Genomic DNA, 24,145 nt, shown 5'->3' with positions numbered 1-24,145 from the left:
TCCCGTGGAGTAAAATAATACTGCGTACCACCCGTGAAAAAGGGTCTTCAGCCACATGTAATATTGTGGAGGTGGTTCAGAGGCTAGAATTCAGGGCATGCTCGGTTTTCAAAATGTGCCTTTGTTTCCATAGGCTTGGTTTGTGCATCACGCTAAGCGAAATCATGGCTTAGAGCGAACTCACAAGAGAGGCTACAGGAGAGGAGGCCATGGCAATTTTGCTCCCAGACTCATGGTTAGCTCTCTCCGGACTAATGATGAGCTGTAAGCAACTTTTGCCGTATGGTTTATGGGTTATCTGAGAGAGCTAACCCATGAACCTAGGTCTCAGCAACATGCAGAGACAAACCATGGCTTAGATCAGCTCCTGGGGGGAGCAAAGCAACCACAAACCCCTTGATCCAAAGGACATACAGTGGTGCCCCGCTAGACGAATGCCTCGCAAGACGAAAAACTCGCTAGACGAAGGCATTCGTCTAGCGGAAGGCTGCCCCACAAGACGAATTTGTCTATGGGGCTGCCTCGCAAGGCGAAATTTTTTCGTCTTTTTTTTTCCGTCTAGCGAAAGCGCGGCTGTCATTGCCGCTTCGCTAGACGAAAAAGCCGCTAGACGAAAATTTTCGCAGAACGAATTATTTTCGTCTAGCGGGGCACCACTGTACAACCAATATGTGTGTGTGTTTATGATCCTACAACTCTTAAACATCATTTTTTCACACTTGCTGCTTAACTGGATTTAAATTTGGTGGGGCTGCTGGAGACCAGATTAAATTGGCTGAGGGCTGCATTCAGCTCGTGGGCTGTGTTGAAATGCAATCCACTGGCAATTATTATGGTGCTGCCTGTGTGATCCGGTTTATTTCAGTTTCTAACCTGCATCATCCCAAAGGCTGAGGCAGGTAGCAGCATATTTAAAAAGCTGAATCAAGAGAAGCAAAGAGCTGAGATTCTTAAGTACATAAATAATAACATACACCTTACAAAGGAAAATGGAAAATTCCTGCATCCAAGCTTGCACACCTACTTAAGTGAAATGCAGTTTACTGAGGTTTGAATTTCCTGGGAAGAATGGGGCTCACATTCTAAGTGAGTGATCCCCAGCCCTCCCCACAGCCTTTATAGAAAGATTATCGTCTTTAATTTACAATCCACCAGTGAAATGTCTGTCAAATCTGAAAGGTGGGATGGAGAGCGCTAGATCCGTTTTCACTCTTCTTAACAATGTGCAAGGCTGTCTGCTGGTTATCACACAAAAGGCAGAAGATACAGGGATGAGTTCCACTGGGTTGTCCCTTCTCTGGGGGCCAATGCACATGAGAAGCTCACTGAGGCCAAGAGATGGAAGTTCTATACCAAGGGAGGTCAGCATGTGTGGTGTAGTGGTTAAGAGCAGTAGACTCGTAATCTGGGGAACCGGGTTCGCGTCTCCGCTCCTCCACATGCAGCTGCTGGGTGACCTTCGGCTAGTCACACTTCTTTGAAGTCTCTCAGCCCCACTCACCTTACAGAGTGTTTGTTGTGGGGGAGGAAGGGAAAGGAGAATGTTAGCCTCTTTGTGACTCTTTCGGGTAGTGATAAAGCAGGATATCAAATCCAAACTCTTCTTCTTCTCTTCTTCTCTTGAGGTCTCATTGTTCCCAGCCAATGTGCCCAAAAGGCAGTGAAGATGGGAACTATAATCCAGAAACATTTGGAGGGGAAGGCTCCACAATACATTCGAGTGCATCCCCACAGAATTGCTTTCCCCCTTATTAATATTATTATTAAGGTATAAACATAACATTACCAAAACAATTGGTTTTCCTCCTCCCACCCCTTTCCCAGAACAGAAGACTAATACAACAGATTTCCCCATAAATCTATATGCATAATTGGTGGGGGCCAGATACCAGGGGGGTTGTTTGAATACTTTGTAAAGCAGGCACCCCCAAACTCGGCCCTCCAGCTATTTTGGGACTACAATTTCCATCATCCCTGACCACTGGTCCTGTTAGCTAGCGATGATGGGAGTTGTAGTCCCAAAACAGCAGGAGGGCCGAGTTTGGGGATGCCTGTTGTAAAGGGATACCATATTTTAGCAAAATCATCCCCATTAGTTGCATCATGCAGGGCATGTTCTCTTCTCAGATAAAGCAATTGTCCACACTTCCTGTTTCCATTGTATGATATGTAGGTGTCCTTTCCAAAAAAAATTGATATAAGCAATCGTGCCACTACAAGAAAAGAAGTGGCAAGTCCCTTGTGCAATAATTTGTTTATCTTTAAAAATTAAGTTGGGTATCTTTAACCCCCCCCCCCCCAAATAGCTGCTGCAGATTGCCTGCGGCATGCCTACAGCATGCCAGCTTTTCATATCAAAACTGCATCTATTTGATAACTTGGATCCCTATACATACCTTTATTTTGCAGCTGAGTTCATCAAAGGATAGACTGGGGGAGGTGACAAGCTGTTACCTTAGTAACACCTACCTACATACAGCAAAGTAGCTTTTGGAACTAAGAACGTCTTTCGAGAACATAACGTTACTGATCATATTCATGTGCATCCCTGTAGTCACGGAGTCAGTACATCTGACTAAAAGAAGCCCCTTCTGCAATTAAGTAAAATGTAGAATTTTTCTTCAAAGTATGATGCAATGTGGCACGGCGTGACCTGACATCTCAAAACAAGGGAATGCGGCGCTCACAGAGCTCTCCTTGTAGGACATCAAGTGCAGTAACAGAATTTTGATGTGAAAAGATCCCATTTGCTCCTAAAACTGCCTTGGTAGTCTTTGCAAAGAGCTGGTACTTGTTGCCCCCATATGAGGTTGCCTGATAACTAAGTTCTTCTTCATAAGCCCTTCTACAAACAAAAGTGCGGCAGGTAGCAACTGGGTAGAGGGTAATTTCAGTGGAGATGGAACATCCTCCCTGGAGAAGTCTGCTTGCCACCATCTTTATTAAGGTTTTGACACCCAATCAAGACCTTAAAAAAAAACAACTTTTAATTTTAATAGTATCTTTCTTTTAGTTCCAGTTACAGGTAGGTAGCCGTGTTGGTCTGCCATGGTCAAAACAAAATGAAATAAAAAATTCCTTCCAGTAGCACCTTAGAGACCAACTAAGTTAGTTCTTGGTATCAGCTTTCGTGTGCATGCACACTTCTTCAGATAGTTGTCCCACTATTTAATTACCTCTGTTAAAAAAAAAAAACCCAGATTTTATATATGTATGTAGTTTAAATTCTATGATTATTGATTTTTCTATGTTTTTAGGTGTTCTTGTTTATATCTGCAAGCTGCCTTGAGCAAACTTCCTCAACCTCAGCCCTCCAGATATTTCTGGCCTACAACTCCCATGATCCCTAGCTAGCAGGACCAGTGGTCAGGGATGATGGGAATTGTAGTCTCAAAACATCTGGAGGGCCGAGGTTGAGGAAGCCTGGCCTTGAGTCGTTTCAATGGAAACGGCAGGGTATAAATATATAATAATAATAATAATAATAATAATAATAATAATAATAATATCTGAAGAAGTGTGCATGCACACAAAAGCTCATACCAAGAACAAACTTAGTTGGTCTCTAAGGTGCTACTGGAAGGAATTTTTTTAATTTTTAATTTTGTTTTTAATAATAATACTGTCCTTTACAGAATATTGGTTCAGTACTTTCCTTGAGTTCTCAGACGAGCAAGCCAAGGATAATTTTAATTTGGATTAAAATCCAAATAAGCATCTGAGATACATTCTTGTTAAAATATCTGATAATGCACTGATTCAAGGAATCGTATGGAACAAACAGGAAATTAAGAATAGGTAATGTGCCAGTTCAGATACTGTCCTCTTGTTAAGACTTGTCCTCTCTCTTAAATTCCAGGATTTATAAGCTTCAAAAGAAGAACACTAGCTACAGATGGGTCTCCCCATTTAAAATGAGTTTTGCTTTGGTGTTTTTTTAACTACAGTGTGCGCTCGTATTCCTGAGAAAGGGAATTTAATTTTGGAACAGCTTAGGGACACTGATGGCAAGCCAACTGTTCATGTGTCGTCTTAATTATAGAATTATAAAGGAGATCGTTCTCATGTGTTTTTTTTTTTTAAGTACCCGCCCTTCACCCTAAGGTCCCAAGGCAGGTTACAACCATTAAGACACAATGTTAAAAACAACTGAAATGTATTAGTGGGGGGAATGATCTATTATTTGTTTTGAATCAGATGTCAAGGAGATGAGTAGCTATATAACCTTTAGAAGACATATGATGGCAGCTGTGTATAGGGAAGCTTTTTAATGCTTAATGTTTTATTACGTTTTTATATATTTTGGAGGCCGCCCAGAGTGGCTGGGGCAAACCAGGAAGATGGGTGGGGTACAAATAAAATCACCACCGTCGTCATTAAAGGTTTTATGTTCTGGTGGAATCATATCTGGTTACTCTTTTGTATGGGTTTTGATTGCTATGACTTGTGGCGTATGATGGATTTTCAAAAATACATTAATAATAATAATAATAACCTGCATTGGTCCACCTGTGACTTTCTACTCATGAGAAATCCGCCCCCACGACTCTCCCCTATAGCAGCTACGGAAGGAGAAAAGCGCCACAAGGCTGCCTGTACATGCCAGATCCCACTGGCTTTGTTACATCAGCGGCTCACACCTGTTTGCACGATTACCACCTGCAGCGCTAACTGACAAAGCAGATGCCATGCATTCCATGCAACTAGAAGGCAAGGCTCTCCAGCAACCAACAGAGTTTCAAATAAAAGCTGCTCACATATGGGTTGTTCTTCAGCATCCCCACCACCCACCCCCAATGCAGACAGAAACAGACCGGGGCAGTGCAAACCTGGGCCTGGGAACAGCTGGGCAACAGATAAGTGTGGATAAGCCCTCAGCTAGTATTGGAATACCTTCTTCATTTGGTTTTCATGACCTGGATTTAAGACTGCGGAGGGATGGATTTTAGCACTTTCAGACGCCTTTGCTTCTTTAATTGAGCTTGACGGGAGATATTACATCGTAATATTTTAGAACATGGCTCTATGGTTTTTTATTTTATTTTAAGCCTTCTGAGTGAGAATTCCCAACATATTCAAACATATAAAATTACTCCAGGCATCCTGAGAGAACTTCAGAGCCGGGTTTTTTTTTTCTTGAATAGCTGTGCAATCTCTTTAAAAGCACTTTTGAGAGCGGAGTTGCTTGTTATCATGCCTCACGGGCACAATGTCTCCTTCCTTAGCATAGAAAAATAAAGTGTTTAAAATAAATAAATAAATAAATAACAAAAAAACCCACACCGATATTCCTTGATCTTCCCTCTCTTTTTTTTCCAGGGCTGAGGACTACTTCTTTTAACTGATGAAATCAGGAGCCCCATCTGGAGCTGGCATTGGCACTAGAGATTTTCCTTTTCTTCCCCGCCAGCAGTAACACTGCCTTGTAGACTCCGGGCCCAAAGCTAGACGCCTACACCTGCCAAGTGGTTTGTTGGATGGCTGACAGAAACGGATGCCAGGGCCTGTCATGTACTTCCAAAACAAAGCCATTTCAACTGCTCGCCTAGGGGCGCGATTCACCTTAAAAGAATAATGCAACGGGTGTATCGACACGCCATATCGTGTCCGCGCCTTAAAAAACAAACAAAAACGAAATAAATAATGTCTACAAACCCACATCAAAGGTTGCCTGGATCGTTCCCACTCCCGAACCCCCCCACCCCACCCCACCACCAAATTTGGCAGGAAGGGATGGAGATTTTGAAATGGCTCCCTTACCAATGTGCTGGGCGCAGGTATCGCAATACTCCGCGTATAAGGATTCGAAACAGTTGCAGCAATATGGCCGCCCTTCCTTCATGATGTACCGCTGTCCGCCAAGCACCGTTTCACATTCAAAACAGCAAAAGTGCTTCATGTGCCAGTGCCTTCCCTCAGCCTCTGTGCACTCGTCAGCAAAGATAATCTGTAGTGGGAAATCAAGCAAACATGTTAGGGCCTAGAAAGCAAAGCTTCGCTCATTTTTCTTGCCACCTGTCGTAGGGGCCATTTGCCTAGAGGCTCAACGCATGAGGAGACCGATAGACAAGTAAATAAATATTAACTTGTCCTGTGATTCGAGCTTGCTTTTTAACGGCTTCGCTGCTTCAAGACTCTTAAGTCTACGCTTTTTTTTTTAATCCTAATTTTCTACTACAGCAAAAAATAAAAATAAATCAAAATGGTTGTTGAGAAAATGGGACGTACATGGTACAGGGGTTTGTGTGCAATAGTATAAGATGACTCCTATTCCATTTTCAGTAAATGGGGGCCAGGAAGTGGGGAGCATTGAGTTAGTTATTTTTTTATTAGTCTCTTACATTAATATTTATATTTCTTCTGTACATGCAACAAGGGCAAACAAGCCAGATTTCACAAAATCTTGACTGTGGTTTGGGCTCCCATACCTCAACTACCAGGGAGCTGGAGAATCTTCTGATTTCGGCAAACTAATGAGGCGCACTATTGTGTGATTAATACTGTACTGAGATTCGAAATCAACAAGCCATGTTCAAAACCCTAAAGCTGCCATGAAGTTTGACAGTTTGAATTCACTACGATCCTGTCCCTGGCCTACTGAAACAGGCTGCAGCTTCCCTCTCTTCCACCTCTCAGCTGCATACTGGGCATTAAAGGGGTGGAGGAGAAAGAACACACAATTTATTATGTACACTGTTGTACGCAGTGCAAATCTGTTTCGATTAAGGGAAATGCAAATTTCTTCCCCACCCTGCAAAAGGATAAACTGTAGATGAATGGCCAGCAGTTCCGGGCTTGGCAGGGGCATCGGGTTAGGTGTGGGCATCTGCATTCACGCATGCTTGTGCTGGGCGTTGCAAAGAGAAGCCGCCGCAGAGGCTAACATGTGAACCAGTCTGGAGATATTTCACATCTTTCCTTGCTTGTAGAGCTGCAAGATGCAGATGCAATGATAGGCTGGCAAAGAGGACTCTGGAAACTTGCAACCATTCATCATGATTAACAGGAGGAGTGTTCGTGCATTCAAAAAAAGAAGAAGCAGAGATGTTTGGCTGGCCTTACCTCATCACATGCCGCACACCGAGGCTTCAGGCATTCCGCATGGTGCCGGCCACAATAAATCTTCCCATCTTGATAGAAATAGATGAGATCTACCAGCAGCTCGTTGCAGACGCTGCATATAAAGCATGGCGGATGCCAGCAAACTCCATGACCAGCCCTCGATGCAAAGACGGCTATGTCTCCTCCATTGATTTGGCCTCCACACTGCAAAGACATTAAGGAGGAACCTGCTCTTACGACACTCGAGGGGGAAACAGCTGAGGGCAGCCGGGTCTCATGGCAGCATTGGAAAGAATATGAGGTTCTACAAAATGATACGCCATGCATGTTGCTCCTCTGGTTATTCACAACCCGGGCCCTTTGTCAAACTGGGGTTCCCTGGGGTTCAAATGAAAATGAAACGATGTGCTCCACACATGGGCATGAGCTCCATCACAGCTCCCAATCACAATGCAATGGTTGCTGCTTGTACACTCCAAACCCCGTCCATAGATGGATGGGGCTTAGAGCAAGCAAACAACAGCCAGAGCACCAGATTCTGCTTCTCTTTCTGCCTGTTCTGTCTTCCATCACAGACAGAGGAAGGCAAGAGAGCTGGGCTGCTTTGATACTGCATAGGAACTTCGCAGGATAGCATGCTTCCTTCCACTGGTATCTGGGTTCCCTTTTGTGTGATCAACATATTGGGAAGGCTTCCCATATTGAAAAAAATATGGGGAGAAAGAAGAGTTTGGATTTGATATCCTGCATTATTACTACCTGAAGGAGTCTCTAAGTGGCTAACATTCTCCTTTCCCTTCCTCCCCCACAACAAACACTCTGTGAGGTGAGTGGGGCTGAGAGACTTCAAAGAAGTGTGACAAGCCCAAGGTCACCCAGCAGCTGCATGTGGAGGAGCGGAGACGCGAACCCGGTTCACCAGATTACGAGTCTACCGCTCTTAACCACTACACCACACTGGCTCTCAAACAAGAAATTTCAACATGCAAAATAATAACACACTGCCATTTTCCCCGGCTTCTTCATGACTACAAGGGAAAACCAGGTGGAGGTTTTGTCCAAAGTATTTCAGACACGGAGGAAGACATGTTTTTCTAGGTTCCCTTAATTCTGGCTGCGAGCAAGTTTGTTTTGCTTATGGTTTTGTGGTCTAGCAATGCACGGCCTAGATGCAATTTCCCCTGTGGATTATGTGGGGGAACCCCCCCCCCCAGCAATCCACACAAGTAAATTCTCTGACCCTGAGAATAGTTTAATTAATAAGAATTCGTACTAAACTTCCTCTGTAAGGTCAAAGCAAAGAACAAATTTGTCTCCTGACTTGCCAGCGTCTCTTGTTATGACCTCTCATAACCCAAAGCTAAGCACTGCAACAAAAAGCATGATTAGTTGTTAAATTTGTATATTGCCCTATACCTGCAGGTCTCAGGGTGGCTCACAAGATAAAATCACAAAATAAAATCACAAAATACATAATGAAAACAAAAGCAACCCAATAACCCTCCGCAAGAAACACAATTTGCAAGATTGCGCTGTATGTGTGCCACAGTAGCATAATGCCACAACGTGGGAAAACTGCTCTGTGAATCCAAGATTCATCTGGCCGAAAAGCAACATGTTGTGAAGGTAGGCCTACCTGCTCACAAATGGCGCCAGTCATGGTGACTGGAAAGGGTCGAACATTGCCTCTGCCCAGGTTCTCCCTTTTCCTCTGATTGCTGAAGAGTTTGAGTTCTCTCTTCTCCTCTTCATCCAGTGAGTTGCAATATCGTACCTAGAGATTAATCAGCAATGATCTGTGTTACACTGGAAGTTGCAAGCCTTGGCTTCTTCTCCAACACATTTTTTTTTTTTTTTTGCAGGCAACATGAGAGCAACTTGCCACCCACATGCCAACGTTTCCCTCAACAGATGGGCTTTCAGCCCAGATAAGACTCTTTCTCCTTTTCCTCTCCTCAAACCACAATGGTCTCTGCTGCTTTCTGTACTTCCCCTTCGACTGCTGCTATCCAGTTTATTAATGATACTCCCAGTATGCACACATGCACATTATTAAAAAATAATAATGTCTGCTTACAACTCGAGGAAGACCAATGTGTCATAAAAACATAGGTGGTTGACCCTGAAAAGTTGATGGGTCTTGGGATAAGGATGTGTAAGGGAATAATTGCAATGCTAGGACACTATTCAAGGGACATGGCCAGTCCAGAGATTTACACACTGGAAAACTGTGAAATTCAAGGAAAATTAAGAAGACTTCCTTGGGCTGTGGCTTTCTAGCCCCTTTTCTCTCACCACTAGTAGACAGATGCTTCTTACTAGTATAGCCAAGTCGCATCTCACACACACATTTAACTTGCAGAATTTAAACTATACTCGCTTGGCTGCAGCGCCATTCCAAATCAATTTCAGCCTTTTTCTTCTGCCTGCATCTGTCTCTACCTGCCTCCCTTCCACCTTCATTTCTCTTCCTCCTCCAGTCACTCAACCACTCACATATGGAGGAGCGGGGGAAGGCAGTAGACACTGCAGAACGTCTCCCCCACTTGCCATCCAGTAGCAGGCCAGAAAAAAGGAAATGTTGACTATGTGTGATTTTCACATATGCATGTTATCCTGGGAATGTATAACCTCAGCATATAATGCAATTGCACTGTATCTAAAAGGGACTGCCATCTTGGTCTTCTCCTGGCACATACTGGTCTGGTTTCTGCAAGTCAACCGAGTATCGCTAATTCACTTGCAGCTGAACTCAAAGCTGAGAAGGGATAAATTACTTCCTGATTCAGTAGACAAGGCTCTTTTAAAAAGGTACTTCAGTGGCACTCAAAAGAGCTTAACAAGCTCTTGACGGCGCAGCTAATGGCAGGTCCATAACTATTTGCTTGCTTGTTCACTGAAACTGGGCTCAGGCTTAAGCCAAGACCAACAAGATGTTGTCAGGATGATTAAAAGGCCTCCCCTCCACCGGCCGCCTTGCCTTCAAATGTTTAAAATGCACACTACAATTTCTCAGTGCGAAACCCAAGTTATTTAAAGGGAGACACACAGACAAGCCCTTTTTCAGCCCTTGGGAAATAATTCAATGGACTGCAATTTTGAAGTGCCAACAGGCCATATGTAAAAGATCATCTGAGCGCCCTTGGGTTTTCACCTCCCCCATTCTGTTTTGTTTTTAAATTTTAACTAGAGTGGTCCCAGACTGCACGATGCTTTTGAAAAACACCTTCTCGAGTAACGCATTTAAAATAAGCTAAAATAAAATAAAAACAGGATCATGCTTCAGGTGCAGAATTCTGGCACAAGTGATGTAAGAGCCTGAAGGCCCTGCCTGAACAAAAGTAACAGTGTGATTTATAGTCATATATAACTAACAGCAAACTCATTCTCCAAGGGGCAAACCCTTAAGGAGTCAAAATTGACAATGTCTGCAGGAAACAGGGAGGGGTCAGGAGGCTTGGGGAATGCCAGCATTTGCAGAAGTACAAAGATAAACTTAAGAAAGGGAGGAAACCCTAAGGTTGGTGGGGAAACCCAAACCCAACATTATTAGAACAGAGCATGCTCAGTGGCCACAGAATGCTGAGTGCTCCCTTGTGGAAAAATTAGGGGAGGGGGAATAATAGAATCGTAGAGTTGGAAGGGACCCTTGAGGATCATCTAGTCCAACCCCCTACAATGCAGGAATGTGCAGCTGTCCCATACAGGGTTCGAACCTGCAACCTTGGTGTTACCAGCACTGTGCTCTAACCAACTGAGCTATCTGGGAATGGAATGGAGAGCCACAGAAAGGGAGAACCTCCCTTTGGATCCACCCACCCAAAGTTCTGTCTACTGTACCTACCCAACACCAGCTTTACTCAGGGAAGCCATTCCTGTCAACCAAAGATGCTACATGAAACATCCATGTTCTGAACTCCAGAGACACAGGATTGCTGTTGTCCTCATGCCCTTGGCTTGTAAGCCTTCCAGAGGGTTATACTTGGCTGCGTTTTGCAATTTGACATTGCCACACCCTGCACTTTTTAAATAAATGGTTTATCTATTTTTTACAGGTATTATACAGAACAACATTCAATAAGCTCTCCCCACACCCCCATGAAAGAACAGATTCATATGAGAGACACAGAAAACTATAGTTTGAAAGTCATCCTACTAGAATCATAGAGCTGGAAGGGACCCAAGGGTCATCTAGTACAGGCTTTATCAACCTCAGTCCTCCAGATGTTTGGAGACTACAACTCCCATCATCCCTGACCACTGGTCCTGCTAGCTAGGGTTCATGGGATTTGTAGGCCAGAAACATCTGGAGGGCCGAGGTTGAGGAAATGCCTGATCTAGTCCAACCCCCTGCAATGCAGGAATATCAACTAAAGCACCTGTGACAGATGGCTGTCCAACCTCGGCTAAAAACTTCCAAGGAAGCAGAGTCCACCACCTCCCAAGGGAGTCCATTCCCCTGTCAGAAAGTTCTTCCTGGTGTTTAGTTGGAATCACCTTTCTTGTAACTTAAAGCCATTGTTGCTTCAAGTCCTGCCCTCCAAAGAAGGAGAAAACAAGCTTGCTCCATCCTCCATGTGACAGCCCTTCAGACATTTGACGACGGTTATCATATCTCCTCTCAGTCTCCTCTTTTCCAGGCTAAACATACCCATCTCCTTCAAGCATTCCTCATATGGCTTGGTTTCCAGACCCTGAATCATCTTGGTTGCCATTCACTGCACATGTTCCAGCTTGTCAACATCCTTCTGGTGCCCAGAACTGGACACAGTATTCCAGGTGTCGTCTGACCAAGGCAGAATAGAGTGGTACTATTACTTCCCTCAATATGGACACTATACTTCTGTTGATGCAACCTAAAATAGCATTGCTTTTCTGCTGCTGCATCACACTGTTGACTCATGGCCCAATATGCTAAAAGATTTGCATCTGTGCACAGCTTGCTGCAAGTCACTGGTGGTCGATAGCCATGCTCTTTTGAATAAACATATGAAATAAAGTCGAACCATGTGTTTTGGAAGCATCTCTTTATTTGATTATTCCTTGTTCACCTAGTTTTCCAGCCAGTTTCTCCAACAGTGCCACGTCCCAGATTTGATTCAGCCATATTTCAGATAACGTTTAGGGTTCTCCAGTTACTGGCAACATCAAGCAAGCAACTGTTATTAATTGTAATATAAGCTTTTTAGATGATAATTCTTCATAATCTCCTTCAAATATAGTTAATAAAGCAACGTGGAGGTTGAGATGTACCTGTTGTTTAGTTTTCATACTCATTTCACAAAAAAGTTATCCCAAGACATAAAAAGTTTTTGACAAGTCCACCACATGTGGAAAAATGAAGCTACATTTTAACAGTTTCTCCAGCCAGTTGTTGGGAGAGTGTAATTGATTTTATTGAGTAGTACAGGATGCAAATACCATCTATGAGTTAGCTCTTGTGCGTTTCCCCTAAGTTTAGCTGAATAAAATTGAAAAGGGAATTTCTGCCAGATTCTGTTCCAGGAAGGCTCGTTTAGAGTATCATTCAAATCTCTCTCCCAATGGAGTTTGAGAGCATTTAAAGGTTTGCAAGAGAAATTGGTTAATGAGCTGTAAATTAAAGAAATGATACCCTTGCCCAATGGATTAGCAGAGTAAATTATATTTTCCAGGGGAGTTAAAGACCGGGTTGCCTGGGTTGTGATGTTTGTTTGGGAGATAAAATGTAGGACTTGGTATATATGAACCCAAGAGTAAGCTGTGTTTTCCAAAGCCTGCTGGATCTCTATTCCTGTCATATGCTTTCTGTTCTTATAGAAGTCTCTGATCCTGCTTCCCGATTTTTGTATTCCTGTATTCTATCTGGATTAAAGAAGCCAGAGTGGACAATCAAAAAGATTATAGGTGAGGTAGGAGGAGCTAATTTGCTGCACTAGTTCTGCCAGACCTGTAGATTATCTGTTAAAAAATTATAAGCAGAGGTAGAAAGAGAGTTACATCTGCTCCATCCAGGACTTTTCTTCTAGAAAAGTACCAAAGACATTAATATGGTTAAGGATTAATATACTAATGGGAAGATAGACTGGAGATCAAAAATCATTTCCTTAACAGTGTAAAATTCTGGCAAGCTGTCCCAAGAACAATTGTGGGAATGGATCTCTTCATTGATTTCCAGGCAGAGATAGAAAGATTTTAAAGAATTTATTTTAAAGGGCTTATTCTTTTTTATTAATCAAGTGCTTCTAAGTTCTACAGAACTTCTACAGAAGCAAATGTCTGCACAAATGGAATACAGATGTTCTGTAAGTATCCATCTCCCAAAGGAATTAAGCACCTTTCTTTCTAGAGAATTTGGAAATTCTTACGTAGTTATGGGCCACTGTGTTCTAGAAATGCTTTCTCTTCATCTCACACTTCAGAATTCTCCATCTTTCCTCTGGGCATTAGGTGGTATGAACTTCTCTCTCTCTTGGAGAAGCTCAATATAGGAGGCTTGCGCCAAGCACTGGATTGTGGACCCGTTGTGCTCTTGGGCTTTCAAAAAGCTTTTGATAAACGTCCCTCATCAAAAACTCCTGAACATGAGATAAGAGGAAGAGATTGCGAAGAGCTCCAAAAGTATCTGTCCAAGATGGCGTGAACGTGGCAAATACAACCAAATGTAAACTCAGCACAAATCCTAACTTTGGGCAGTCTGAGATGAAAGTGGCTGGCCAGGAACTGGATTAGTTAGCTGTTGTTGTTGTTTTGAAATATTAAGTGGTATATAAATGCTTTGAAATAAACAAATAAATAAATCTTGGGGGCATAGTGAATAGCTCAATGAAACATTGATCCAGGATATGCCAACCCTGAAAAAGGCAAACCCCATTTTAGGAAAGGGATAAAATATAAACCTGACTGTCAGGAAACCCCCCTCCCCAAGGCAGGCAGCGTCCCGGGATCGTTTGGAGTACAGAGACCCTCCTCCGCTGTTCACCAGTTCGTCCTCCCCCTCCCCTTCCGGAAGCGACCATTCCTCCAGTGGGGAGGGGGAGTTAGAGGCAGGAAGGCGGTGCAGGGGCTCTGAAAGGATCACAGAGCCTGAACGCCGAAGGGATAGCGGGGAACGGGGTCAGGTTCCCACGCTCCGAGGTCACAGGCAGGAAGGACGTGGAAGGGGGAGGCAGGGGTTCAGGATCCCGTGCCTTTTTTGCTGGACCAAGAACTGGAAGGGTTCATTCCTGGACTCTGCAGAGGGATGAGATGGACGTTTGATCTTTTGCTCCACTGTATATAGCTGTGCACAATAACAAACTTAGTTTTAGAAGTTCTGCGTTTGGCGCTTTACTCATGAGCAACCACTGAATGTCCTTACACTGACAATATAATAATGGCATTATAAAAATATATCAACAAACAGGACTCTCTCCTTAAATGATCACCTTATTTCAGACCAGGAATATATTATTTCCCCTGTTAAATATTATGGACCAGCTAAAGTGATGCTTCTAACATGAGTGTAGCTTAAGAGTAGCCTGTAGACTCACACTAAGCAAAGATATGAAAATAAAGAATAATTAAAGGACAGAATTACCCAAAGGGAGGGGGGAAACCCAGCCATGCCCCCTAACCAGGGAGCTTGTTTATATCTAGAAAGTAAGCTCTTTGGAACAGAGAGTTTTAAAAAGCATCCCCTGCTCTATGCTAAAACAGCAATAAGGTGCATATCACACTTCTTTAAAAAGACAAAACCTTATACCAGGCTAAAAATATGCAAGATGATTACAGTTGTGCCCTGGTTGACGAATGCCTTTGCAGTCAAACGTTTTGGCTTCTGAACGCCGCAAACCCAGAAACAGGTGGGTAGCCGTGTTGGTCTGCCATAGTCAAAACAAAATCAAAAATTCTTTCCAGTAGCACTTTAGAGACCAACTGAGTTTGTTCTTGGTATGAGCTTTCGTGTGCATGCACACTGTGTATCTGAAGAAGTGTGCATGCACACGAAAGCTCATACCAAGAACAAACTCAGTTGGTCTCTAAGGTGCTACTGGAAAGAATTTTTGATTTTGCAAACCCAGAAGTGAGTGTTGCGGTTTGCGAACATTCTTTTGGAACCCAAACGCCCAGCGGGGTTTCCACAGCTTCTGATTGGCTGCAGGAAGCTCCTGCAGCCAATTGGAAGCCGCACCTTGGAAGTCAAATGTTTTGGAAGTCAAACGGACTTCCGGAACGGATTCTGTTCGGCTTCCAAGGTACGGCTGTATTTATTTCATCTGTCTTTCTTTGGTCAAAACAGGCCTACAAGTTGCGTCACAGAATAAGATTTTCAAGCCACATTAAAACAGCTGGAAAATCACTTCTAACACCAGAGTGAGATTGGGATGAAGGCCAACTTGGTGCCCTATATATGTTTTGGAGCACAACTCCTATCAGGGGGGTTACCAGCTTGGAGAAAACTGTTCTCAAGCACGACTGGGGACTGGGATTGAGCACACATTTGCAGTGTATAAACTGTACATTAGAAGTGTATAAACGCCACAAAAATGACATGAAGACAACAGCCCTCTACTGCTATTGCCCCAACGTAGAGGCTGCATATAACCACTGTGATCAGTAGTCATTGATCAACATCCTGTTATCAATTTATCTGAAGCCATCTTAAGCTAATGGCCATTGTCACGTCTTGCAGCAGTGAATGCCATGAATTCAGTATGGATTGCATGGAGAAATACTTCCCTTTGTTTTCCTTGAGGCTCCAGCCAGTCACTTTTGGATGAGGGAGTAAAGCTTCTTTCTACCTGCTTTCTTCACACCTTGCCTAATTTTACAGCAATCCCTTTCTATATATTAGGAGACCCGCCTTTCTCTGGACTCATTTGCAGTTGGCAACTTTTAAGACTATTAATGAGTTAAAACTCAATTCCAAGAGTACTTATTGCCTCGGAACATCTTTGCTTGAACTTCGGTCTCCATCCCTGGGCCTTAGTCTAGACTCCAACTCTAGAGATGGAGGATCTTACTTTAAGGGAGGTATTTAATGTCTTTTGGGTCCCTTCCAGCAGCAGGATTTTACAATTCTGTTAACAGCTTTTTGAAACGAAAACAAACATGTCTCAGCTTCACAGCATAGTACACTTGATAGGCTACCAGAAGTCTTTATTTTTGCTCATGGTACTAGCGAACATTAGCAGCTAACTATTACACAGCCAAGGGAACCCAACACACTGACAAAGTTATGGGAAGATCAAGAAGAGTACCACGAATCAAGTCCATTTGCAAACACTGGCATTAACACATTCCGGATTTGCAATAATATGCAGCCCTTTTAAATAGATATATACAACAATGGCATAATTGGTCCTTTGGATCACAGGTGGTTTTCATTTAGTCAAGCTGAGTGAGGACTGGGTTTTGAGAGAAATCATCTCCCCACTCCATTTCCCAATTTCTTCAGAGCCTTGACAGAAGCTAAAATTACCCCATGACAAGAAAAACCATGTCTCACCAAACAACAAAAGTGTTACATTATTATTACTTAGTGAATCTGTATACTGCCATTCACCCAAAGATCATAGGGTGGTTTACAACAGGCGTAGGCAACCTCGGCCCTCCAGATGTTTTGGGACTACAACTCCCATGGTCACTAGCTAACAGGACCAGTAGTCAGGGATGATGGGAATTGTAGTCCCAAAACATCTGGAGGGCCGAGGTTGCCTATGCCTGGTTTACAACATAAAAACAAACACAAAATACATAACAAAAAATCAAAATCAAATCAATAGCTCCCCAAAGGCCATAGAATGTTTAATCAGCCAAAGGCCTGGTTACAGAGAAAAGTTACGGTACCGAAAGGTATGTAACAAAGGTGCCAGGCAAGCTTTCCTGGGGAGAGCATTCGAGAAACAGGGAGCCATCACAGAAAAGGCCCAGTCTCGTGTTGCTACCCTCTGGGCCTCTCATGAAGGAGGCACATGAAGAAAGGTCTCAGATGACGATCACAGAGTCCAGGTCAGTTCATATGAGGAGAGGCGGTCCTTGGTGTATTATGGTCACGAGCCATTTAAGGCTTTATAGGTCAAAACCAGCACTCTGAATTGGGCCCAGAAACTGATTGGCAGCTCAGTCGGACCAGGATTTCCACATACCCCTTTAGAAAATATATTACACCAACGTGATGGAAACATCTGAGTATATGGCAAAAGATTTAAAGCAGCCTTCCGCAACTTTGTGTCCTCCAGCTGTTTTGAACTTCAGCTCCTATTATCTCTGACCACCACCTAGCTGGTGCTGATGGGAGGGCACCAGGTTGGGGAAGGGCGATTTGGGGACTGAGCTTTCTCTGTGGGTGTCCATTCTCTTGCATGCACTTTAGTAATCATCTGAAAACAACTTAAGGTGCTGCTAGGAGCAAAGTGAGTAGAGACTTCTTGGTTGCCTAAGTATCAGGAAGCAGGGTTTGTTTGTTTTTTGGTCTGCCTTTGGAAGTTTTTGGTATGGATGTAAGGCCATGTTCTATGGCTTTAATTAACTGAAAATATGCTGAACACAGCTCCTCGTGTCCTTTTTCAGTGGAGAGGAAGAGCTGCGAGTTTTAAATACTCTTCTGTGAAGCAGCAAATGTTGTGGCCAGGGCAGCAGTTGCTTGCTGTAGAATCCAAAGGGGGGGGATCAATCCCTAAGAGGGGCATAACATAAAATGCAGAAGTAGAACTATTTCCTCAGGACAGCAGGAGATGAGGAAAGGGTTAAATTCCCCACTGGTGCATTCACATTTTTTAAAAACCCTGTTATGTTAGATGCAAATATGCATTCGTGTCTTATGTAGCTTAGTAAGTTCGATGGTTAACAACCTGATGCCCTCTGGATAATTTTTTCGGACTATAACTCCTATCCTTCGAGACAGTGTTCTCGAAGCTACTAACATGAGTTTGGCCAAACTGCGAGAGGCAGTGAAGGATAGGCGTGCCTGGCGTGCTCTGGTCCATGGGGTCACGAAGAGTCGGACACGACTGAACGACTGAACAACAAATAACTCCTATCAGCCCCAGCCAGCATGATCAATGGATATGGATGGTGAGAGATGCAGTCCAAATCTTCTAGGGGGAACCAGGTTGACAAAGGCTGATCAAGTGGGTCCTCACAGTGGCAAGTTGCAGATGTGGTGCAAGCAACCCATTTTAATGTGTCCCAAAGACAGCATTTAAAATTTTACTTTTTGCTATCATATATAACCACACAGTCAGATGCAATAAAAAAGCCTGTATGTTTCAGTTCTTCAATTCAATACAAAAGCAGAAAGCTTAATATTTTAGCAACCGCGTGAGAAAGATATGCTCTTTTATCTAGTATTATTTTAACCTACAGCAGCAACAATTCCACACATTTGTTGTACCTATAGTTAAAATTTAAGAGTATGTCATTTGCACTGAGAGCCAGGCCAGTTTATCTGTGAGTCTGAGCCCAAAAGGTTTCATTATTTTTACGTAAGAAACTATCAACATCTCTCACCACAAAATATGTGTTTTCCAGGAAAATAAAAGTTGGAAACTGAGATTCTCAGACAAAGCAAAAGCTAAGAAATATTGGAGAGATAAACGTAAGTAATAGGACATCTAGACTCTAAATAGGCATTGCATAAATATGGATTTGCAGATAAAATATGAGGACTGTTTCCCTTTCTATTCAACTGAGAACAAGTACAGAGGGCAGGGTCTCTGCCAAGTAATTCATCAGCCAGCACTGAGAGTGGTGGGGAGGGGGCAAAGTGAGGAAAACATTTTTTAAAAACCCAGAGAGCTTTTGCAAAACAATCCTTTAACAAATCCTTTGCCAGAGACTTGGTTAACTGGCTAATTGCTGCACGCAACAGCGACATCAGAAAGATGGTCCAGTCCCCCGCGGTGTGCACTAAGCCAATGTTTCCCCAATTATTTCTAAATGACTCACCTCATTGTCGTGTGGCGGCAGCTGGTGAAGGAGCTGTTTGATACGGGCTTTCTCCCCTGGGCTGTTCACGTAGGGCACTTTGTCTTCTGGGAGGCAGCTGTAGTACTGATGAACCTAGATGTTAGAAAAAGGGGGGACTGCAGTACAATGTCTTGGGTTCGTTTTTGTTTTTGCTTTGCTTTCGACTGACAAGACACAGAGAATCAAGCGATCTGAGAGTACCAAAGACGTGCAGCTATCTTTTTTTAAAAAAAACAAAAAAACCCAAAACAAAACAGAAAAGCAACAAACTTTCCTTAGGACAAAGGCAAATGCTCTTTATCTGACAGAAACCGAAATTGGTTTGGAAGAGGGTCAAAGCAAGAGCGAGGGTGGAGGGCGAGGAGGGAGAGCAGTCTGTTTTCGGTCTAAAGCTAACCCGCCAAGGTCGTTCTTTTACCGTTTTCTCTGTCACTCTCCAGAATGTAAGCATGTTTCCCTTGGCTAGGAGGATCTGTCAGCACCTGCCTTTGTAAGCGTAGGTTAAGACGCTCCCCCTTGGCATCCAATCTATGACTGGGTAACTGAGCCTCCACCTACACTCCAGCCCCGAAGGCCTTTTCTGTAACAATTTGTGAAAATAATCATCAGATAAAATCTGTCGGTAGGCTGGGTTCTCCCTTTAAGTCTCAGAGTGTGTAATTAAAAACAAACATGAAGAGTGCAGCACACGGTGCAGTGCAACAAGGCCGGGTCCCAGGAGATCCCATTTATGGTACGTGCGTTGATGATGGGCACACACTTCCGCTGTAGCTATGGGCCCTAACAAAGCGGCCTAGTTCTTCCCGGAGACCAGCTACAGCGCAGCATCACGTTCTGTGATCATTCGGACGCAATGCTTGTAAGGCGGAAACGGCGAGTGGCAAGTACAAACAGCCGCGTCTACTTGATCTGAGGGAACACGGTTCAGAATGTGGAAGCTGGGGACTGCTCTCCACCTTCTTTTCTGGAACATGCCACACTCAGAGGAGCCCAGCTGACGTTCAACGGAAAATCCTGTCACTCAAGCAACCCAACGGCTTGCCTCAAAGGTTCTGTGCCAGGTTGCCCCTTCTGAAACAAAACAACCGGCTGCTAGGACATCTCCCCTGCTGTGTGTGTGGCAAGAACGTGACACCATTTTGGAGGTATCGTATCCTCAGAAACACAAGTGCCACCATCACTTCCCATGACAACACTGGAGGAACAGTGTGTTTCGTACAGCCTCTTCAACTGTGCCGACTCTGATGGGCAGCAGCTCTTTGGGGTGTCCGGCAGTGGTTTTTCACATCATTTGCTCCTTTAATTAAGTGGGGATGCTAGAGCAAGAACCTGGGACTGTCTGCGCGCAAACCATGGTCTCTACCACGAAGCTATAGTCCCTCCTAGCAAGGGGCTCATCACTGCCACATTGAGAGTCTCCACACCTGCACCAGGAATGTTTTAGCCCAAAGCATCTCAGAAAACACTTCATCGTCCTATGAGCCTCCCTTTGCTCATAAAGCCATGAAAAGAAGGCTCTCTAAATGCCGGCACTAGGGTGATGTGATGCCAGCGGGAATGAGAGGCATGGCACGGGAATTTCGATGGAGGGACCCTAGAGGGGCTTTGCTTGGATTTTAGGAGGTAATACTGCTCCAGCAAACATTTGTAAATGTCAATTTTTTTCCGGTCTTAAATGATGCTTTATTGCAATCCTCTGCTATGAACTTGTAATTGTTATTTATGTTGGGGTTTAAAGAACAACAACTTTTAATTGGCAGTTTTTACATAGAAGACATCATATTGCTTTTTAACTGTTTTTGCCTGTTGAGGGCCTTTTTTGTTTTTGAGTATACAGTGGGATACAAATTAAGTAAATTAATCAAAACAAACCTTACAAAGATGTGAATGGTATGTATGGGATCACAACAATCCTTGCACTAAGCAGTTCTAAGCAAATATGTATGGGAATGGGATGAGGCTGTAACATGCTCTGTCCCTACCATCTTAGATTTTTACCTGGGGGAAAGTAGAAATTAGGTTTCTCAGAACTATCTCCCCAACACATTAACAAGAAGGAGAGACAGCTCATGGTACAGGATAGTTCTCCATTATCCACACCAGCCTGAAAACAGCCACATAATGCACTCAGATTGAAGCTGCAGTGTTTATTTTACATGCCCAACCCCGTTGCATCATTTGCATGCATCACAGAAAGAGATGCTTTGAATGAAGCCCAGAACTGCAGAGAAAGTTTATGCAATGAGTTCACGATTATGCCCCCACTCTATATTATGAGCAACCAATTTGTTCAGCCAAGGAATCTCCAACCAGAAGTCTTAAAAGCCACCAACTAAATGGTTACGAATAAAACCTCAGCACCACTTACTTTGCATCTATAGCGCATCCTTCACCTGGTCCCTGAACATGCAGTTCATTAAGCTGAACGCGAAGGAAGGAGATACAACCAAGCTAAGGAAGACTAACTGAAGCAAAGCTTGCCGGAGCAGCATGTAACTTGGGTGGTTGAAATCTCAAGCCAGGTCTCCGATTACTCCTTTTCTCCACCAGAATCATCAGTTGATTTCTGAATGTCTGCATTTAACAATCAAATGCCCCTGTTGATAGCTAACTGCCTCTGTGCTCTGTAGATACAGCACTGCTGATTTTCTGCTATTGAGCATTTGTGCCCACGGCGCCCTTGAAACTGTGTGAATCCACAAGTAATTTATTCTTGACTGGCTGCCAAATTATGTCACGCTTGTCCCCAAGGTAATAAGCTGTAAAGACCCAGAGCACAGACAGGAGGAGATAACGAGTCTAAATGGCAATCAGGTTATCGTGTGCATAGACATTTGTTTTCTGGCTATGGCGCAGGAAAAACCAGAGCACAACGCTTTCAAGCATTTCCTCTGGGAAGTTTTCCATTTCATGTCAGGAGGTCTGCCGGAGCTATCTCCCATCAGATTAAAGAAATAGCTCTGCAGGGATGGGCAAATGGCTTTGGAAAACTAAAACCAACCCAAAAACAGAGACAGCAGGTCCTGACCTGCACCTCGTCACCTGAAACAAACCAGTGACTGTTAAGGAGATTTGGATCAGATCCAAGAAAGACTCCATTCAGGTAAACCCCAAAGAAAGCACTGACTCCTTCGGATTCTGCCCAGGTGATTTCAACTCCTTGCTGTGCAGGCAAATCGTGAATGTCATCATTAAGTGGATTTTCAGAATTTACCATCCTTCACAATCAATGCATGTTCTCCTTGGGCTGTAAAACTGGGTGCCAGCCAAGAGAGAATCCCAGAGCACATCCACCTCGATGATATGCAGTTGCTCCCACAGGTGATATGTCACCTTCTGCATTCAGTATCATCACCTAGAAAGTATTATAATGTATTACAATGTATTTTAATATTTGTTGGAAGCTGCCCAGAGTGGCTGGGGAGACCCAGCCAGATGGGCGGGGTACAAATAAATTATTATTATTATTATTATTATTATTATTATTATTATTATTATTATGGTGGGCGCATTTCACCACCTCCCCACTGCACTTCCACTTCCAAATTGCTTTTAAATCCTTGCTTCTCTCAGTGATAGTAATGCCCGCTAACCCTTTCCATCTCCCTTGTTTACCATCTGCTTGTCTTAACAATGGATTATAAAGAAAAACATGAACAGAATAATCTTTTAAATAAATTAAAACTTGCAAAACAGCCCCCAGCATCCTAAGGCGGGATAGAGCAAAATGTACCGATTAATTCAAGCAGGCTTTTAATTTGTTCTGTTTACAGCCAAGAACCAACAAGATAAACAGTTGTCCCTGAGCACTAGATTCTTCTGGTACCTGCCCTCTAGGCTAGACTATACCGGAAAACAAAATAGAGGTTCTCAACCCCCATGACTCGTGGTATCAAAAGCAAATGTGAGGTCCAGGAGAACCAACAGGGAGGAATCTTCCTTCTACAGTTATTGGTGCAGGTACACAAGGCCACAAAGGCAGCCTTGGTTATAAACCTATCATAAACCTTATTGAGAGGCAGTAGATAGGCAGTCTGGTGCAGCGGTTAGAGTGTCAGACTAGGGCCTGAAAAACCAGGGTTTGCGTAAATAAACTCTCAGGTTCTATTCCTAAATGCAATTGGAAGAAAGCACTGTTGAAATCAGTGAAGGAGGGGAAAATACTCAGGACTGGAGAACAAGACTTTCTGTGTCTTTGCATGGAGTTCCTTTTCTGAGGCTGAAGAAGGCTGATCGCCGAAGAATTGATGCTTTTGAATTATGGTGCTGGAGGAGACTCTTGAGAGTCCCATGGGATGCAAGAAGATCAAACCTATCCATTCTTAAAGAAATCAGCCCTGAGTGCTCACTAGAAGGACAGATCCTGAAGTTGAGGCTCCAGTACTTTGGCCACCTCATGAGAAGGGAAGACTCCCTAGAAAAGACCCTGATGTTGGGAAAGATGGAGGGCACAAGGAGAAGGGGACGACAGAGGATGAGATGGTTGGACAGTGTTCTCGAAGCTACTAACATGAGTTTGGCCAAACTATGAGAGGCAGTGGAGGATAGGCGTGCCTGGCGTGCTCTGGTCCATGGGGTCACGAAGAGTCGGACATGACTGAACGACTGAACAACAACAACAGTACCAGTGTCTCATTACAAAACATGCTTGCTGGATAGGATGTTACGCTGGCACATTGCGGTAGGCTGCGTCAGAGCAACTGCTTACAACGAAGGCGGCAGCCTAGTGGGATGTGCCTAGAGGGGACTCAGAATGAAGATGGATTAGCCTGACGCTCCCATTCTGCTCAGTCTGAAATCCATTCAAGTTTGTGGAAGGAGGATTTCAACATCTGACAGCAATTCCGTTTCAAAACACAGAAGGCTGACAAGATGGAATTGTGGGGGAGCGGGGAAAGCAAGCCCGGGAAACAAATGGTTCCTCGGGGCCAAAGTACACACGATGTTAAATTTGTCTTTGTGTATGTAAAAAGCAGGTTTGAAAATAATAATATGCAAATTGCATCAGCTGTGGTGGTGGTGGTGGGGAAGCAGATGATAACTAATGGGATCAGAGCAGGAGTAGATGAGGAAATTAACCCTTTCTCCCCCAGTTGCAGTTCCAAAGAAAATCCCTCTTCCAAAGGATTATTTGCTTTGGGGTGAGGGTACA

At 43.7% G+C, this 24,145-nt stretch overlaps 1 protein-coding gene across 3 annotated transcripts in view; it reads right to left on the bottom strand.

The window, feature by feature from the left end:
* PRICKLE2 (prickle planar cell polarity protein 2) overlaps positions 1–24,145 on the bottom strand; it is a 267,148-nt gene that overhangs the window by 36,109 nt on the left and 206,894 nt on the right. For all 3 annotated transcript variants that reach the window (XM_033141304.1, XM_033141305.1, XM_033141306.1), the window contains 4 exons: positions 18,973–19,086; positions 8,699–8,836; positions 7,063–7,266; positions 5,761–5,947 (listed from right to left, as the gene is read on the bottom strand). In XM_033141304.1, the coding sequence (XP_032997195.1) occupies positions 5,761–5,947; positions 7,063–7,266; positions 8,699–8,836; positions 18,973–19,086 (643 nt within the window). The remainder of the gene's footprint in view (positions 1–5,760; positions 5,948–7,062; positions 7,267–8,698; positions 8,837–18,972; positions 19,087–24,145) is intronic.

The sequence above is a fragment of the Lacerta agilis genome, chromosome 2, assembly GCF_009819535.1.
Source record: "Lacerta agilis isolate rLacAgi1 chromosome 2, rLacAgi1.pri, whole genome shotgun sequence".
NCBI classification, from domain to species: domain Eukaryota; kingdom Metazoa; phylum Chordata; class Lepidosauria; order Squamata; family Lacertidae; genus Lacerta; species Lacerta agilis.
Note: the sequence above shows the minus strand (reverse complement) of the source record. Positions and strands in the feature narration are given on the sequence as shown.